This window comes from Cryptotermes secundus, unplaced genomic scaffold (assembly GCF_002891405.2).
Source record: "Cryptotermes secundus unplaced genomic scaffold, Csec_1.0 scaffold253, whole genome shotgun sequence".
NCBI lineage: Eukaryota > Metazoa > Arthropoda > Insecta > Blattodea > Kalotermitidae > Cryptotermes > Cryptotermes secundus.
Window position 1 is genome coordinate 507,915 of NW_019721520.1, and position 21,087 is coordinate 529,001.

Sequence of the window (21,087 nt, forward strand, 5' to 3'; positions counted from 1 at the left end):
ACTGAGCTCACTTGGTGCTGCGGTCACTATTGACCTATTGTACCAGGCCCAGATGATAGGTGAGTGTGATTGTGGAGCAATTGGTGGAATGAAGTTTAGCAAGGAAAAGAGAAATACTCAGAGAAAACCTGCCCCACTACCACTTTGTCCCCCACAAATATCATATGATCTGACCAGGACTCGAACCCGACTACTAACAACTTGAGCACTGGCACAGCAGAGATGAACAAGAGACCAATTTAGAGAAAGCTGTCTAAATATTTTTATATTGCCCTAAATCTCTTGTGCATTCAGCAGGAATCGAAGTGAGCACTGCATTGGTTTGTAACAGAGGAGCGTTGGAACTGAATTTAAAATGCACACGCTGACGTATATGATTTCCAGTTAATAAAAAGTGTATTAGAAACATGTAATATAAAATATTCACCTCATCAACGAAATTCAAGCATTTAAAATATCATTGTGATTTTTTTTTTCCATTGCACATTAATGACACATTTAAGTGCAAAGGTAAACACCATGGCTTGCAAAGCACTTAGACGAAAATAATCTTGTTGAAAATTCTGGATGATTAACAAATGTTTATGTAAGGCGTTTAACTTCTCTTGCTACGAATAATCGACAGAAATATCATTCCAAGAGGAAGTTTATATTGTGGAAAAGTAACAGCAATGTACGTGTATCTGCTGTGTGGTACTTCTGATAAATGTGTAAATATTGTGAGAAGACTTCACTTTCTAATGTTTGATTCTGGAGTAAAATGGGTGCTCTTGGGTATATAAAGATATCTTAAAGCTGATTTACATGATGATGAACTGAAACCGAGGTTTCCTCTCTCATTTATATTCTTATATTAACATCAAGCAATATTATTACAAGGGAAGTCAGAATAATGATTTCATATTTTGTTCGTTTATATCGCTGTTGAACCATCATTACATAACGTGGCTGGATATGNACAGATTACTGATGATGATGATGATGATTAACATGGAGCAATATTATTACAAAGGAAGTCAGAATAATGATTTCATGTTTTGTTGGTTTATATCGCTGTTGAACCATCATTACATAACGTGGCTGGATATGAGCTGAACTGAAAGGGAATTTAAAGAGGACAAATGTGATCTATTTCTTGTATTATTCTCCAAGTATAATTAGAATGATCAAGTTAAGGAGGATGAGGTGGGCAGGGTATGTAGCACGAATGGGGGAGACGAGGAATGCGTATAGGACATTGGTGGGAAAGCCAGAAGGAAAGAGACCACTAGGAAGACCAAGGCGTAGGTGGGTGGACAATATTAAAATGGATCTTAGAGAGATATGATGGGGTGGTATTGATTGGATTGATCTGGCTCATGATTGGGACCAGTGTAGGGCTCTTTTGAACACGGCAATGAACCTTCGGGTTCTATAAAATTCTGGAAAATTCTTGAATAGCTGCAGAGTTGGCAACTCCTCCAGAAGGGCCCAGCTCCATGAGTAAGTAAGTAAGTAAGTAAATGTGATCTATTTAAGATGCTATTCAGAAATGGGGATTAATATGAAAATTAAAGAGGATATTAACCGATCACAACATATTTACATTTAATATCCCCAAGTCACAACGCATAACATTTGTCAGTAGCTCTATCGGTCCATATTTTAATCGCTTAGGTATTAAAGTGTTGGACATTTGGTTTATGTTACCAGAGAGTTAATTATGGTATGACGAAACGAATGAGGATATAAGCACAGAACACATTCGATTAATACTTTCAGAAGTGACGAGAGGGACACGAAACACTCTACTATAATAGGTTTCCCATCTGGAGTAGAACTCAGAACTGCTGAGTAGGGTACTTAGATTTCATCAACAACAATCAGCGCCTAAACTTATTTATGAGGGTCGACCACTTTATATTAAATGAGGGAAGGACTGTTACTAAAAGGTTTTTGTTGCTCCTAAAATGTTCTCTGGACCTGATATGGGGATAATCCAATGACTCAGATCAGCTGTCTCCAGCCGCCTATTGCGATCTCAGACACAACTTATAAAGGAAAGCTTCCGAAACGTCTTACTTTATAAAAGAAATATGATGGATAATATTCGGAAGGTAAGAACTTATTATTAAAATTTTTGATTAAACCTTATTTTCTGATTCACGGGTTGGTTTCGACGTGTGGATCTCCAAGCTATTTGTATACAACCATCGGAAGTTTTGATTTATAATACATTTTTGTGTATTTCTTTCTAATATGTAACAACGTTTCAAGTACATCTAATTAAACAGAGTTGCAAAGTTATATATCGGTTATATATCGATGAGGAGAACTCCAAGAGTGAGGTAGGGCCTACAATTCGTTTGAGACGATAGAGAATCCATAACTTCAGCTTCATTTAGCGCGAAGGTTTACAATATTTCTTACTTCACCTCATCTCAAAATTATTTTTTTGAATTTCATATTTAAGTGTTTATCACATCTATTTCTGGCCATGCGGTCTACGGCATGAACCGTCTTCGCCCGCTTGAACACTGGGATCGTGGGTTCGAATGTCACTCGACGCATGGATATCTGTGTGTAGGTGGCGGCCTTGCGAAGGGCTGATCCCCGGTTCAAGGAGTCCTACCGATTGTGCATAGGTTTAAGAAACTGAAAAAGCGGCCATAATCCGAAGGGTTGTAGGGCCATAGAGAGAGGGAGAGTTTCCTTCTTCAAGTCTAGGTCTAGTGAGCGATTATTCTCATTGGGTGTTTTCACTGTTTTATCAGTACTTCCAGGTAAATTTTGGAATAATATCGTGATTAGCGTAAGACGCCTTCCTCTGTAATCTTTCCAGCTGTTCCTTAACAATATAATAGCTTTCCTGGCCACTACAAAAACTATACGAAAATAGTCATTATACTCATACACGAAGTTCTAAATTAAGATACAACTTGAAGAAAGCAGTCTTCTGGGATTTGGCACCGTGTATAAGTGGTGTTAACCGACGTTTCGGAGGAACGTATCGCCTCCATCTTCAGGGTAGAAGAAAAAGTATAATAAATCTGCAAGCGACGAGACCGTGAGAACGGTAAAAGCAGACTGATACAACTTAATTGAATTGGTTTCAAGTCAAACGATTCACTTGTTTGCTGAGCAGCATCCCACACTAAAGGCTGATATAATGTCAGTATTCTTATGAACTGTGTATGTCAAAAGGTCAGAAAGTAGGCGGTAGTTTCTATTTAGCGCATCCGAACTCATCATGCGATAATTCCGATGCGCGGTCCTTTTATTTTTCTTGTGCTTTTATTAGAACCCAGAGTTCGCATTTAGAAATGAAAATGTTAAAGCAATAAAAGAGTGAACACATCCGAACCGTTAAGCTGTGTGTATATTTCCCAACTTGTTCCTCTCAGACTCACACTGTTCTTTCTCACTCTACGTTGTATACGAGAAAGGAAAATAAGACCTGCCGTCATTTCTTAGGTAAGAGCAGAAACCCAAAAAAAGAAAAATCAGCTGGATTTTCTAGAGGTGAAGTTTAAACTACTTTAGACCAGATTAGGTTATATAAGAAATTTCCAGGGCAGGGAATGGCATACTAATATACCACAAAGTCTGTTACAGAACAAAACTCCGTGTTGCCATGGTGACCAGGTGAATGAGATTTCAGCCTGCCTGTGTAGTATAAGGCTAGTACGCCATTTCTGTTTTGCTTCTAGCATTACAGTGAACATGACAATGGAAAAGAGTTTTGTACTTGTAGTGAACGAAACTTTAAAGAGAAGAACGCCCAATCCCATTTTTAGGCGGTTTATATCACGACGCTGTAAATAGCTTCGCTATCCCGCGTTGAACCGGAGAATGATTGGCGAATAATACACTGTAAAATATTTAGAAGAAAAGAATATCTCGACAGTTCCCTCGAGGAACTTAGTAAAACCACGAAAACCTTAGTCAGGATAGCTAAGTCCAGCATCTCCCAACACAAGTACAGAACGTTACCGTTGCAACAGCCTGCCGAATATTTGCTCCTGTTTACATTAGATTTGGTAAAAGATTGATACTGATGCCACAAGAGCCTTCAGTTTATTGTTGTTTATTGTAAATGCAAATAATAATAATACTAACAATTATACTATATTTAAAAGTCATTTGGGGAGAACTTTCCTGGCTCCGAATACGTCAACATCCCTGCATATGACATTAGCAGCTGCTGCACATCTAGCAGAGGAACAATTTTTAGATGAGGAGCAAACATTGAACAATGTAAAGTCTCTGATATACCGAGGAGGAACTCGGAGACCAACAATTTCCAGAACAGAAGGGCAGAATTTCGAACCAAAATAGACGTGAATAAGAAAGAGAGCATCGAGGCGATATCTCCTAGTACGTAAAGTATGCAATTTTAACTCCTCTAGAGCAAAAGTATAATTATAATGAACTTGAGGAAAGAAACGGTTAAAACAAAGGGCCGCAAACCTCCGCTGGTTGCGTTCCAGCTTGTTGAATAGTAATAATAATAATAATAATAGAGTTGAATTCTATACAGATGAACCTCGTTATATGTCTTCTATCAATGCGAGTTTCGGTTAATAGGGTCACAAATATTTATACCAATCCTCTATTTGTGCTCCTTGAAATTTCGAATAGTGCGGCCGATTGTGAAATAAGAAATTTTAACAGAACAACAATTCTCCAGTAGGCAATGTTGCCAGAGTGTTCATTACGCTGCCATACGCCCAGTTTCGCTTAGGCCGTCATTCAAGGAGGACGTGACAAAGCAGTGTCTTCTCATTACTGCATCTCACACCAAGTAATAATTAATATTATGTAAAAGTTCACCATACTCAAAAGGAAAAGTGATATGTCAGTGAAGTCAGACAGGAAAAAAAAAAGAAATATTATTACTTTGGTTACGAAACTTGACATTATTAAACAGTTCCATAACGGTCAAAGCAACTCAAGCATCGACAGGACACTAGACATCAACGGGTCTCCCGTATCACTAATTCTGTCCAAATTTAATGAATACACAGAACAAGGTAAAGTTGCATCAACATCTCCTAGCACACAATTCACTAGGAGCAGAAGTTCTATTGCGGTCGAAATGGAATATCGTTTACTAATTTGGCTGGAAGACTGCAATCAAAAACACATTCCAGTTGCTACCAACAACATAACAACAAAAATATTTACCCTGTTTTCATAATGAAACAAAATATTCAGGTATTTTCTACCAGCAGACGACTGGGCGGTGTGGCCAATCAGTGGCCGCGCCGTCAAAGGCATGAACTGTCTTCGTTCGCTCGAACTCTGGAATTGTGGGTTCGAATCCCACTCGAGGCATGGATCTTTGTTTGTTTGTTTTTATGCTGTTTATGATAGGTAGCGGCCTTACGAGGGGCCGATCCACCGTCCAAGGAGTCCTACCGACTGAATTATATCAAAATACGGCTGCTCCCACATTCACACAGGTTCCGTGCCTACCCGTACATCAATTTCCGCCCTGTGTTGTCCCATTATGATAGCGTTATAGGGTGTGTGGGCGCACAAACAGAATTCTTCCACTTCCCACAATATGAACACAAGTAGCCCCATCTGTGTATTATGAGAATGTGCAATGCATAAACAAGCACTTCGTTATACACGCATAATATTACTGATAAAGTGAGACTCCACAATTTCGCTCGCATAGTTCCGGTCTGGGTTTACGTTTCAGTTGTACACTATTTGAATGACTGCAGAAAGAACCTCTTTACGAATGGATTCAAACTGCGGAATTGTTTGCTCATATCCGTCCTTCCACCTCTCCGTCTTACCAGGTTTCTTCAAAGCGATGCGTCGTAGATAGAAGATAAATCAAAATAGTTCCGGTTGGAGAGATGACGGTAAGAGAATTGTTAATTTTCCTGTTAACAGCTTGGATTTGAGTCCAAGTTAACTTTTTACTCCATTCATTCTACCATGAAAAAGGCACTGGGGCTGGGGCAGGTTTTCTCCGAGTACTTCGGTTTGCCTTGCCAATCTTCATTCCACCAATTGCTCCACAATCGCCCTCACCTATCATCCGGGGCTGGTACAATAGGCCAGAACTGGCCGCGGTAACAAGCGGACTCAGTCTCACCCCACGAAAGAAAAAAAAAACACGGAAATAAACAATTTCCGAAGGTTACAAAATGACACGACTGTACAAGAATATAGGAATGTCAACCGTTGATAAGCACCACAAATGATACAATTGTTCCTCAATTTGAAGTGCAGGTTTTCTGCTGGGTAACAGTGGCAACAGATATCTGAAATTTGTAGTGTGCAAATGCGTGCACAGGTCGATATTTAGAATCTTCAAGATAATTCTAAACTTTATCATACTGGATAATCACTTCACATGGGCGCTGAACACAGATCTCAGAATATTTCATTATCCGTAATTAATTACTGCACTCCCAAATAAATCCTGAAACAAGGACCTGAAGCAAGGATGTAGACCTTTTAAGTTCGAATTATTTCACTGATATGCACAAGTGTGGATGAGAGACTACACACAATACTATTCAGTATTTAATTTTTGCATGTTGAAAAGCAGTTCCTGATATTTTTACAGAATTTCAGTTCTTATTTCTAGTGTATCGTTTTCTCATAGAAATATTGTTAAAGGAATGTCCCTGAAATTTACCGCTGAACAATACAGCCTGTTAGCAATCGCCCAGGAAGTGTAACAAGTTATGTAGAGGGGGGTGTGATTATCGTGAGGTTACTGACTCGCTCTCTGGCTCGATATTAACATTACGACAATAATTAACTTCATTTGAGGAAGCTGTGAATGACATGGTAATAAATGTCGTGAGTAGCACCAACAACACGAATGTTATACAACATTAACTGTTTTGTTGCACCGAAGTGAATTTATGTTGATTAAAAGTATTATTGAAGACTACTGAATGTGAAATTATAGTGAATGGGTGAACAACAAACTTCCTTTCATGACACGAAAGAAATCAACGATAAAACAAAAGATTTTAAAATGCTGAATTATTTCCTTAAAATACACGTTAGAAACGGAGCATACAGTAGCGTAGTTGACTGAGGCACTATGCTACAAGCCGGTTCTACTCCCGATGAGGTGGATGTTTTTCAACTGACATAATCCTTCCAGCCGCACTATGGCCCTGGAGTCGATCTAGCCTCTAACAGAAATGAGTACCAGGAATCTCCCTGGTGGGTAAAGGACGGTCGGCCGGCGAGTAAGGCTGACAACTTCACCGCTACCTGTGAGCCGACTGTCTAGAAAATGTAGGAGCCTCGACTTCTCACAACTTTATGTGACTTCACGGCCTGTTACAGGGATACCTCTACTGTTTTACTTTACACCTTACAAGCAGGCTTTTGCATTGTTCGCCTGACACTACTCCATCATCCACCCGCTCCATAAATCTCATTGAGTCAGTCTCAGAGAACATATCCTGTGTGGCTGTACTTAGCCTCCTTAAGCTGGGCTTCCTACAGATTGTGATAATGGCCGTTTTATTACAAGAAAGGGCTCTTATGCCACACATTTTTCATTGCCCATATTAACTGAGCTTCTTGACCACGGCATGCGGCGTCCTCAGGTCACGGATAGAGGAGACAGCCTCCGATATGGAGGAAGTTACGAAACAGTCGCGGATAGCCGAAAAGGGGTGTCTTCCAGTTTTAGATTTGAACGATGCTTAACAACTAGAGTCTCCGAGAAAGAGAATGTTCTTAAATACGGTACATCAAATATTCATGGGTATTTAGATTGTGTAGCGTCGAATGATACGGTGATTAATGTAGAATGAATTCGAACTGCTATGAAAGGGACCGTCGTAACCTGATTTGGAAGCTGTACGTTTCTTCGAGCCTAGAAGACAGTAGTCCTTGTGTTCACCGCTGTGAAAACCTCAGATACAATAAAAACACATCATCATAACTCCTGACTAAATGTAGAGCAAACCTGAAATGCAAGAGTAATAAATAAGCCCTTTCGGATTATGACAAAATCAAACATTCCGGAATAACAGAAACAAAAATGCATTCAGTAAGAAAAAGAAAACAAACTGAAATTGGAGAAAGCTTGTTGTTATTCAGTTCAGAATACTTGTCTTTTGCTCTGCTATTTGAAAAATTAAAATTCCGAAAACTATGCATTTTCTCACTTTATGGTTGTGATATCGGGGACGTCTGAGAACAGCGTACATACAATATCTTGACTTAAGGAGGAGGCAGTGTCAGGTGGTTAGAGAGAATAACATAATAAGGAGATTAATAATTTATACTCTTCAATCACGTGACAATAATAGTAGGATGATTACATCAAGGAAGATTGGATGTAACTGGCATGTAGAACGAATAATCGGGGCTAGAAATGCGTACAAATATTTAGTTAGAAAACCTGAAGGGCAGAAAAACGTTGGAAGATCAAAGGATATAAAGAAGGTTATTAGCTAATTTACTTTTAAAGAGGTAGGATGGAGGGTGCGATCTGGATGCTTGTAGCCTTGACAGAGGCCAATAGCAGGCCTTGTTAAGACAGTAATAAAATCCTCGGCTCCCAAGGAAGGCTGAGCAATCTTTTATTTCTCCTGAAAGAATCGTCCTCATATATAATTAGTTAGTTACAACTTTATGCCCACTGTCTGAAGAATATCTCATTTATTCGACCATTCTGGAATTGGTTTTGCGTTTTCTTCAGGTGATATGTCAGTACGTGGCTTTCACTCAGTTACAGTTGTAATTAGAATCAATTCTCGACATGTTGTTTGCATTAATCGTACCTCTGAAATATTTGAATATGTAGGTCTATACCGAGTTGAGCTACATTTGGCACAGAGCATAATGGTACCCATTGTGGTAAACACCTTTGTCACTACTTGTAATTTATTAACATACAATCATGAAATCATAATATAATTTTGCGGCTGTCAATTTCAGATTGACAGCACGCTGCGTTTCATTACATTCTGTAACCTACTGAGCGACAAGTTGATTTATAATCAACATTGCGTTAGTGTTTCTGTGTGAGTTCGTGTAGTACGTAGAAAATGACGATTTATTGAAAGATATTGACACCGGATTGGTAGTTATATTGCAAGGACAGTTCTTTTTGCTTATTGAAGTTGGATTTAATGAGCTGGCATAATTAATTGCATTTATCTGCTACATACGTGTGTGTGTGTTGGGGGGGGGGAGGGAATTCGCCCACAGCATGAATGCTATTGGGCCTATATAACAAGCTTTGTGAAACGATTTGACTAATGTTATATTCTGACACACACACACACACACACACACACATACACCACATCATGTTGGCCTCTGACATTTTAAACCTCTTTGAGAGTGTAGTGTTCATTTTTCAACACAAGGGAGAATTACATATTAATTTGATACTAATAATATACGTTGATACAGGTCTAGTGATTTCAAATGTATATTTAAGAAAAAATCTCAACTGTGCTACACAGGGGATGTGGGTCAGTAGAGAAGCGTGAACCACGGACGCAGGATGTAGTAATATTCAGAATTATAAAGGCACCGTACGTTACGGAAGCGTTGACAAAAAATCAAACGGTATAAAACGAATGCGGATTTTGACTGGGAGTGACTGGCAAGGAGAAAGAAAAGTATCAAGAGAAAAAACTAACATTTTGTCACTATATCCGACGGAATTACCGTCTTGGTCTTTATGCTTTCAAACATTAAAACTCTTCAATTAATCGAGTGACCTACATCTTATCTCAAAATTAATACATTTAAATTTTCCTTCTAAGTATAATCATTAGCATGTTTAATAAATAAATCTAAATAATGAATCAAATTGATCTCACCTTGAAAGACTAATCATAGATAAGCAAGACCAGGTAGAGAACATCTTCAAACACAATACAAAGAAGATAAATTCAAGTGTAGCAATTTCAGGATGGAGGTAATTTTCACTAAGCTTATGGGAAGGGGTCCAAACAAACAAAACGTTTAGTAGAAAATGACATTTCCAAACCCAGCTCTTCCTCAGAATCAATATGTACTGATGCAACAGTCTTCACGATACCGTTCAGTTAACATAAATCTTCATTAAATTACAATTATTCGTATTATGATTGGAAACGGAGTAAATTAGAATAGTTTCACTTCTTTGTGTAAACATCTGGATGTCTAATGCTCTAATGAACCATTTACAGCCTGAAGATTATCTAAATAATAAAAATAAATTCAGTTCCAACTTCACAGAAAACATACTGTGTCGATTACAGAGACTAGCCGATTAATGCTCTACAAGGAAATAATCGTTGTGCACTGTCAGATTAAAACAAATGCATTTTTTTTCTCCTTGGCACTACAGCCCCAGTAGGCCTAGGCCTACCTCCATGAACTCCGTTCACTTCGGTTTTTCTAGATCTTACACATTCGGTAGGACTCCTTGGGCGAGTGATCAGCTCGTCGCAAGGCCTCTACCTGTAGACAAACACAGAAAAACGCACACAAACATCCATGCCCTGAGTGGGATTCGAANGTGGGATTCGAACCCATGATCCCGGCTTCCGAGAGAGCGAAGACAGTGCATGCCTTAGACAGCTCGGCTACCGTGACCGGCGAAACAAATGCATACTCTGTCAATAAAGCACTTTTCATATCAAACATATGGTACATGTATTTACCACTGCATTAGAAACTGTCAAGGACAGGAAAGATTTAATCCCAGAGACATGCTTCATGACGTCTCTTATGCTCAAGTTTCAAAATTCCAACTTGATTCAAACGTCACAGTGCCGTGGAGTGGCGTTTCTAAATATTCTGACCGTCTTGAGTTCGAACCTCGTCCAACAGATCTGCGCTGGTGAAGGCAACGGTGAAGTTGTTCCTCTGCGCAATCAATTAGGCACGACGCAATAACGTATGGTGGAGTGGAGGTATGAGTACATAGTTCTTGGCCTCGGCACTAGATAGAGGTGAATTGTCAGTTCCACGCCCCTGTCGCTTTACCGCCGGGAAAGGAGGCAGCAGTACTCATTCTGACTTTCTGAATGAGGGCATCAATACATGTTTTTAGTACCCAAAAACAAATTCAGGAATGTTACACTCAAAACGGACGCGACAGTTTCTCAAAATATTTTTCCTGTTCTATAATCCATAAACATCCGACCGTTTAACATCGATACCATTTTATTGTCGTTAGCCGGGATAGCTCAGTCGGTATAGCGACATGCTACTGGCTGGGCGACCGAGGGATCGGAGTTCGAGTCCCGCTGTGATAAAGATTTTTCATTTCTCCATGTCGTCCAGACCGGCTCTGAAGTCCACCCAACCTCCTATACAATGGGTACCGGGGGCTCTTTCCCCGGGAGTAAAGCTGCCGGGGCGTGAGCTCACAATTCACTTCCAGCTAATACTGAGGTCAAGAAAATTTGGATCTATACATCTACTCCCCCATACGCCTTCACGGTGTAGTGCTTAACTAGTTAAGCACAGGCACAACTTTACCTATACCTTACCATTTTATTGTTGCAGGTGACAAGTCATCGTCAAACGAACAGAAAAACAAAATTTCAAATACGTGTATACGAATTTGAAAACGGATTTATCTAGAAAACAAATTTTATCTTCGAAGCCATGTTTCCCAGACTTCTTTTTAAAAGGGAATATCAACACTCAACACACTCACCCACATTTCAGGTTTTTCATACTTTGCACGACAATTTTGCACCGGTGATGACCACACAAATTAAACGTATTTTAATATATGCTATTAATATTAAAGCAATGTAAACATAACTTACTAATCATAATCGATAAATAAAGAATAATTTAATTCTCAGCACTTAATTATAATTTGTTATATGAGGTAGAAAATTTTTTCATGCACTTGAGAATAAATGTAAACCAAAAATACGTGCTGGAACGGGCATTTCGTAAATCTTGGGAGGAGAGGGGCTCTCATGGAAGTGAAATATGTGTTTTCCAACTCTTGGACGGATTAGAGTAGTTTCACCCATAAATTTAACCCGCTGCTCTTTAAAAAAAATAAATATTCCGAAACCGTACCACTAGTCATACCAACCCTCCACCCTAGACCCCAATACACGTATCGCTCATGCGTTTGATCTGGTGCCAGAAAAATTGACAACATCCATCAAAAACATTCTACGTTGATAGTAGTTCCGTGTGGACGTTTCGCCGTCGTACGTAAATTGTGTGTTTTTTTTTTCCAGAGGAACTATCAACAGATAGTGAACATGGGCAGGAAAAACGACGCTGATCGTTGCTGCGCTATACACTGCAGGACGCACAGAAATATTAAGCCCGGACGGCGTCGGGGTATAAATCAACTCACCGACCCGTACACTCGTTCGTTCAGACCAAAATTATTGAAGGTGGACCTGACCGCTTTTTTTTTTTTTTTTTTGCTTTGCTTTTCCATGTGGAGCGTTGCACAATTGAATGAGTATGTTGGCACTCTGCCGGGAAAATGGTGCAACCAGGGCAATGGAAATGCTTTTGGGGGAAATACGCAGCAAAGGAAGCGGATAATGGCGAAAAGGACCAGACAGAATTCTAAAAGCAATCTGTGTCCTTGAGATACACCTACTTGTCTCCGGGAGCCAGAGGTACTGCTTGTTTAAGGAAACATAAGAATTCAGAGGATTTTCATTGCATCTCTAGTTCTGTTGAACATTTATGCCCTAGAAGACATTAGTGGAAACTGTTCTAGCTACGATAGGGAGAAGAAATGAATACAAAGGAAAGCCTAGTTGGAATATTAGCTATTAGATTATTATGAAGCATAGACCCATTACGAAGCAAAGACTCAGTAAACACATTCCGTGGCAACAAATACGCAACAATAGAGTACATCTGTTGCTAGGTAAAGGATGTGTTTTCTGTGAGATCCGACCCGAGGCTATATAACGAGAAGTCAGCAATAACTGACAGTTCAGTTAGAGGAGTGGATTAGTGTATGTGTTCAGAAGTCGAGAGTGTCCATTCGATGATAGTGATTTGTGAAATGTTACAACAAGTTGTATAAAGGTCAAATAAATTGGATCATCGACATAAAAACCCGTTTTATAAGTCAAGCAAACTACGTTAATCTAAAATTAGAAGACGATATGAATATACTAGTATATATAGAAGCAGTAAAAAACAAATTAGAAGAGTCGAGAAAATTATTATTAAGATTTCCAAATTAAGCAGGGCTAGACGGAGGAGATGTAAAGAAAACATCTTACAGGAGAGAAACGCATGCAACTTTTCAGTCGTAAATCCCGAAAGAAGCGTACCACCTCGAAGACATAGGTACTGATCGGAGAATAATATTAGAGTATAACCTTAAGAAGTATGGTGAAAGGTTATGGGCCTGTTTCATCTGGCTCAGAACTATTCTCAGTGGGAGGGTCTACTGGATACGGATCTATAGGAAAGGCTCGGAATTCTTAAATTTAGCAGCTAAATTAATTGTCCAGAAATGAAAGGATTTGAAGTGAGTATGTGTTCTTTCTAATGTCCACCTGACTTAAATACCTCAACACAAATTTTAGAGTGTGGTTCAAATATACATTCACACAAGCCGATTTAACCATGTCTTTATCTGAGAGTTGATTTATTCTATTCTGTCCATGGTTCTAATTTTCAAAGGACTTTCTCTGAAATTTCTATCTGTTCTGCGAAATGTCCTATGCAAGGGTAGAATTTCGTTCAGGACGAAGTTAAGGAAAACGTAAATTTAAAATAATCTTATTTAATTCGCTGTTTGGTAACAGAATCGAGTAAACAATTTTGATTGATAAAAATTTAATACATGAATAAGTATGAAAGGTTGTTATAATTCTAGAACACAAGTTTAATTATTCTTGTAAAATAATATGTTGATGTAGAATTACCGTATAACCGTCGTTTAGACATTGCTTCATGCGGTTAACGCGAGCCTAATTTAGGGTTTATATAACCAAAGATTAGAGACAGCATTTCATGTAAACACTGTAGTCCTTTCGGGCTACTGACCTGTCCTAAATAAGTACACTCCACGATTAAAGAATTGTTGTTTTCTCATCTAATCATATCTAGCCTTGCTACAAACGTCACTTGAATCTGTTTATGTGTTCTCGACTAATGATTCTTCCTTCACAACAGCGATCATAATGATGATTGATCTACTGTCGAGGAGAAAGCCAAGTAATAAAATTAAAATAACTTTAGCTGAAGACGAAGAAAACAGTAGTGAGGCACAGGATAAGCTGCGAATGTAATCAGAATAGTTCAACAGACATTTCTGATCGATATCCTTAACGTTTCTGAACAAATTTTTGTCTTAAAAGAAATAAAGAAAAAATCTGGCAGATGGACAAAATTAAGCGGGTTGTTTGTGCCATGTTGACAACACGTGAAACACTGCTGAAAGGACAGACATGATTTAAACACATTTTCACCGGATTTTATGTTTCATCTTTAGATGCAATTCAATGCACAGTGAGACTGAGATCCCGTATTTGCTGAGTAGTAGTTACAGATCAATTTTAGAACAAGAAATTAGGATATTGTTTATTGAGGCCCATGACCATTGGGACTGCTCGACGTACACAGATCGGATAAATGTACAGAGCTAAAAATAATATTTAGGATTTTTCATTTGGATGAGCCATCCGTGGGCTTACTAATCTGGTGACTCAACAATTCCGCATGCATCTCTTTTTTCTGTGTTATTACGAAGTAAGGAAGGGAGCGAATGAAAGTCACACACAAGACTTCTTATTTTCAGTGTTTATGCCTGTCAATCTTACCATCCGTCGGTAATTTTTTTTCTCTTCGACGAAGCTACCGCAATGACTGTTAAGAAAACAGTGACGTAAACTTCGGTTAGTAAGAACCGTCATATACAGAGCTATATTACTCACGCTTCCTACATAATTTATGGCTGCAGGCATGCCTCCTCCTACTGTATACCAGTTGTGCGAAGTTACGAGTTTGTAGAACTAACATACATACTTGCTTCGATTAAGCGTTCGTGACCTCTGTTGGCCTTGTAGCACTGTTGGATGTAGTCCCATTACTTTCTTTAGCTTGCTTACTTAGGAACCGAGACAAAATATTTAGAAGCACCCCCACGATCTCTAAAGAGAAGTCATGTAGCCCGTGGATATTTCACCTGTTTACTCCCAACCTCGCGATTATCCCAGAAGAGACACGGAAAATTATTTGGGATATGAGGTTCCAGCAGCGGTAGTTATAAGGAGTTCTGTCTTCTCTGATATAACGTCGTGTAGTCGGTTGAAAACCAAACGACACTTCGGAGGAATATATCACTTCCACGTTCAAGGTCCAAAAACAAATCGAGCAAGAAACCATCCTGAAAGTAGATGGGAAGGTCTCCTTGACAAGTTCCTCCGAAATACCGGTTGACTTTCGGTCGATCGGTCGGTAATACTGTTGCTGGTCCTGGCCAGCACAATCATTCTTGGTTCTAAGTCCCGCAAGGCTCATTACCATGTTTTACTGTCTTACGACTCTGGAAGTTGTGCAGCTCTCTCAGTTCCCTTGACTTTCCACAAATTACACTACAAACTACTCGTATTTCCCAGAAGATGTAAATGTTCTTGGAAAATGATTGCTCTGAAAGTTGCAAATGTGAAGGGTTTTCTGCATTTGTAATTATTCATATTAAAACAGAGAGAAAATTACACCGCTTATTTTTCTTTCTGAAAGCAGCACATTAACAGACGTGTACATGTATACGATCGCCCCTGTGGTATAGTGGTCAGCCTTCCTGGCTACAGTTCTAGAGGTTCCGGGTTCGATTCCCGGCGCTTCCAGATTTTCTGAGAAGTAGTGGGTCTGGAACGGGGTCCACTCAGCCTCGTGAGGATAATTTAGGAGCTATTTCAAGGAAATAGCAGCTACGGTCTAGAAAACTTCCGAAGCGTCTGTGTGAGCGTGGCAAACATATGCCGTGGCTTCTTTGCACTTACTCAGGTGTCCCTCCCGGCTAAATACGTATTCACTGGCTTTCATAAATAAATAAACAAAGAAATATAAAATTAAATACACATATACCAGCTTAAGTATGTGTAATATATACGTGTGTATAACGTACTTGAAATAATACAGAGTGAGAATTCATTCCTTCATTGATTAAGAAAATTCATAACATGAAAATCTTCCTAGATGGAAGCATACGGTTTGTAGCATAACGTAGGCCAAACCTTAGAATTTTCTATTATACAGTTGCACAACCTGTGTATGAACTTGATATATCTGCAATTGTCAGTATCAAAATGGGGGTCTATGAAAGAGAAAACCCAGTGTGTCTTTTGGTTTCATGAAAAGAAATCGCCTCTTACAGTTCAGCGAAACTTTAGACTTGAGTATGGGCAATATCCGCCAGACGTTAAAAGCATCACAGGTTGCCCTGTAAAGTTTAAAGAGACTGGCAATGTTGGTGACCGTAAAAGAACTGGTACGCCTAGCGTGAGTAAGGAGACTGTAGACGCTGTGTGTGATGCTTTTCCACGCAGTCCGCGGAAGCCAACTCGTCGTGCCTCACATGAACTTCGCGTACTTCAGAGCACAGTGATAAACATTTTGCACAAACGGCTGAGTTTATGAGCATACAAAGTGCAATTCGTTCAAGCTTTGGAGCCAGATGATCATCCCCGACGTGCTGCTTTTGCTACGGAGATGCTAGAACGAATTGATGAAGACAATGATTGCTTTACGCGTGTTTGTTTTTCTGAGGAGGCTGCCTTTCACACTTTGGGGGAGCTAAACAGACACAATGCCCGCTTTTGAGAGTTAGAGAACCCATGTGTTGTGTTAGAGAATGAGTGAGACAGCCCCAAAATTAATGTTTGGTGGGCCCTAATGCATAACAAGTTTATTGGACAATTCTCTTTTCTGACTGCACCATTTCAGCAATCTTTTGCCTGGACATGATGGAGCTTTATGCAACACCTCAGTTAGAAGAATTTCAGCCATGGATAGTTCTCCAACACGATGGTTCACCGCCACACTGGGGCTTACTTTTTCGTTATTTCTTGGATGCAATGTTTCTAAACCAATGGATTGGGAGGGTAAGTCCAACACCATAGCCACCACGTTCACCGGACATTACCCCTACGGACTTTTCTTATAAGGGTTCGTTAAGGACAAAGTGTATTTGACAACAGTTCTAGACATTGACACTTTGAAGGCAAGGATAAGGGATGCTTTAGCGGCGGTGACTGAAGAGACGTTGGAGAAAATATGGAGAGCAGTTGAATATACTCGTAGACTAGATTTTCTCCGGGAAACTAACGGAGCACATGTTGAAGTGTACTAATGCAACACAAAAACTTCTTGCGCTGAGGTAGACGTTGCAAAAACCGTATGTTTGTACCTAGCATAGCTTTTGTGTAATATATCTGTGAAACCAGGGAACGACTTTATGCTCGCCCTATATTATGTACACCGTTATCAGAAGAGTTTATTCAGACATGCGTATGAACATATTTTAGCCTATTTTCCTTACTTTGAAAAATGAAAGTAGGTTTATGCATTCTCTATGCTGTCCGTGAATCCCCTTGTATTAACTTCTTAATGTCAACAAATATTTATGAAACTTGGCATGTACCGTACATCGTGGCAACTGAACCCATCTCAGCGGAGTACTCATAAATTTCTACTAACACTCTACAAGTCTACACGTGTATCCTATTGTTACTAGGCAACGGCTCAGCGAAAACGTTGCGCGGCAACGAATACACGCCAAAAAAGTAGAAGAATTGTTGGACGCGTCATTTTCTATGAGACTCTTGTCATACCAAGGAAAATAAGCGACTAGTTCTTCCCAGAACTTCTTGTATTGAATATGTTAAATGCATTACGTATTTGTTTACAATGTTTAACATTTCAAGTAAATGTTTCGTTTAAACACGAAAGACTCTGAACGTAACAAGTTCAATTTCTCACCTGTACAGCGGAATGCCTGTAGAGTCTTTGAACCAGAGCACCATGTTGATCCTGTCCTTTGGGGATGGTGGTGTGACGTCACACGGCAGCTCAGCATTCGTGCCACTGACAGCCCAGACCACATGAGCCGGGACTGCAACAGAGTGTACATGTACTGCTGTTGTGTTTACTTGTCCCAGAGTTGCGTTTCGTTATCGTGTGTCCTCAGGCAGGCAGTATTATTGACTCAGGTTAACCGATGTTAATATTGTTCTAACATCACAGTACAATGGCACTAGTGTCTGCATTAATTTGTTTATTTTGGCGTAAATGTTATGATTTAACTACAACGTTAAGTTATAAATCAAGTATAATTTAATATTACTTGAACACTTAGGGATGTCGGAGTTTGACTCCGTTGTCCTAAACTCCAGGACCCGAATAAGACGACTACTCTCACAGTAATAAACTATTCTGTTACACCATCAATGTTGTAATTATTGAAATCATGTTCCTATTTATACTAATTTTAAACGTTTATGTTTATTACTAATTCAGTCGCGTGCCTTCTTAGCAAGTTCTCTAGCTTTCACTCATATTCAATCATATTTTTTTCCCCTTGACACTACAGCCCCAGTGGGCCTAGGCATGTCTCCATTAACTTCTCTGTTCACTTCGGTTTTTCTTGATCTTACACATTCGGTAGGACTCCTTGGACGCAAGGCCTCTACCTGTACACAAACACAGAAAAACGCACACACACAAACTAAACATCCATGCCTGAGTGGGATTCGAACCCACGATCCCGGTTTCCAAGCGAGCGAAGACAGTACGTGCCTTAGACTGCTCGGCTACCGTGACCGGCATTCAATCATATATATTTATATTTTCTTCCGAATGTTCCTTGTTCTTGCATTCTGCAGTCCTTCTAATATCTGTTTCTGCATAGATATTCCTAAATATCTTGCTCTGAACCTCGTCCCTCCAAAACAGCTTCCTTTCAAGCCCCAATGTATGGCTCCATTCGTCCACGACCAATTATACACATATCTTATGTTGCTTTACAGTATTTCAATCCGCAAGATTTTAAACGCTCTAAACACCATGATAGTGAAATCCTCACGTTTAGAAGCTTTTCTGTAAGGAAAATAATTTTCATCTTTCTTGTTTTATTCAAGGAGCTCTCAGAGTTGCATAAAAGGTGCAACCAATGAGTGCGGTTGCGTCCATTTCCTACATATATTGCAATAAAAATTTGTACCTAAACAGACTTCGGATGGCAGGCTCCAGGAAACACAGTAACGAATTTTCGCTTTCGACAAAAGTAAGATATTTACTGAGTACGTGGGCGAATATTACTAGTGGAGTCTCAGGAAGGTCTCTGTTCTACCTAGCTAGACAAACAGACAAATAGATAGGTAGGCGGGTAGGTAAATATGTAGGTAAATGAGTAATTATACTGATGTCACACTTGACGTTTCGATTATCATTTTTGAGATCCAGAATCTCTTAAATTTGCAGAACTTCGCTGAACAATCTGCTAGTCTTAGTAAATCGCGAGTATTCATAGTGGATATTTCTAAATTAATCTCATGTGGCTTCTGACTGTCAAGTCAGATTGAAAGTCGGAACTAGCATTTTATTTGGAGATATTCATTAGGCGGAATTTTAATTTTACGTGCGACAGAACGTAGAGATGGTTTTACTGCGAGATCACCACTGCGAGATCACCACTTCCACTTTGTTTTATCACTCTGTACAGGGATGAATGAAACGGAAGTGCTGACGAGAACCAGATTCTAAGTTGTAAGATTTGAGGCTTTCACGGCGGTGACTATGAAGAAAGCAGTCTTCTGGGATTTGGCACCGTGTATATGTGGTGTTAACCGACGTTTCGGAGGAACGTATCGCCCCCATCTTCAGGGTAGAAGAAAAAGTATAAGAAATCTGCAAGCGACAACACCGTGAGAAACGGCAAAGCAGACTGCAGACGTCGGTTAACACCACATATACACGGTGCCAAATCCCAGAAGACTGCTTTCTTCAGATTCTAAGTTATATTTTTTATATAGATCTGAGTATCGAAGAGTTCAGTTTCAACCATTCTCGTTTCTTGATTTTGCGGAAATGATTGCGTGTCACTCGCTACATAAAAATGTAAATCTGGAATAAAGAGTTTAGAAATACAGTTAACGAGGAATCACTGGTGGTTAGAAGAGTTTAAGCTCTCACAGTAATGGTTAAGAAGAATTCTATCTTCTAGCATATAGCGTCATGCAGTCCGGTGAATTTCAACCGATGCTTAGGAGGAACATGTAGCTTCCATCTGATTGGTAGCTTACTTCGTGCTCGTTTCTGCTAGGCTTATGCTTCGGGTCTGAATAGGTCTCCACGTATTCATCTGAAACATCTGTTGATTTAACCGTAATATATGGCTTTATATCATAGAAGGTAGAGTTCTTCACCGGTGACTGAAATTAGAAACTGCAAACAAGTAGGAGTGACTAATAGCAATGCGCTTCTTTAGACACGAGAAAGAAACGATACATGTAAGTTTAATATGGGGATGTTTTCGGCGCTCATACGGCATGCAGAAGATCGGATTTCGTTCTACGGCCACCGTGAACAAATCTTGGTCTCTCTGTGTACATCGTTTCTCTGAGAAGTGACTGGTTCTCAACACCCGCTAACGTGGGGGGAGGGGGGGGGGGGAAGAAAAAGAAAATAGTTTGGAACCTTGGCTGGGTTTGTAAGGTCTCAGCTTTTCACGGCGGTGGCTATGAAGAATGCAGTCTTCTGGGATGTGGCGTCGTATAGATCATGTTTTAACCGACGTTTCGGAGGAACGCATAGCCTCCATCTTCAGTATTATATTTAAGCATCCTGTTGCACTCTACACGATAAATGATATGAACTCCGTCCCAAGTGCAAACAGTATATTATATGTCCTTGATCTTGCTCTCCTTTACACTACATGTTTCGGCCTCAAACGGCCATCATCAGGTGTATACACTCACGTTGCTGTTACACTGCACTTAGTTTAAAATTTAGAATTTAAAAACACATTGTTCCTTTCGTTGTTATTATCAACATCTACTTCGTTGATATCTGTCTGGTTTAGAGATTATTTTTGTTACACACTTTAATTTTGATTTTTCTGAATTAGCACTATAAAATCTTTCGTTC

The 21,087-nt window shown here is 39.5% G+C and overlaps 1 protein-coding gene across 3 annotated transcripts in view; it reads right to left on the reverse strand.

Moving 5' to 3' along the window:
• LOC111875430 (hemicentin-2) overlaps positions 1 to 21,087 on the reverse strand; it is a 462,602-nt gene that overhangs the window by 394,847 nt on the left and 46,668 nt on the right. For all 3 annotated transcript variants that reach the window (XR_004514196.1, XM_033755808.1, XM_033755807.1), the window contains one exon: positions 17,923 to 18,055. Coding sequence is in view for 2 of the 3 variants with exons in the window: in XM_033755808.1 (XP_033611699.1) it covers positions 17,923 to 18,055 (133 nt within the window). In the remaining variant the exon portion in view is untranslated. The remainder of the gene's footprint in view (positions 1 to 17,922; positions 18,056 to 21,087) is intronic.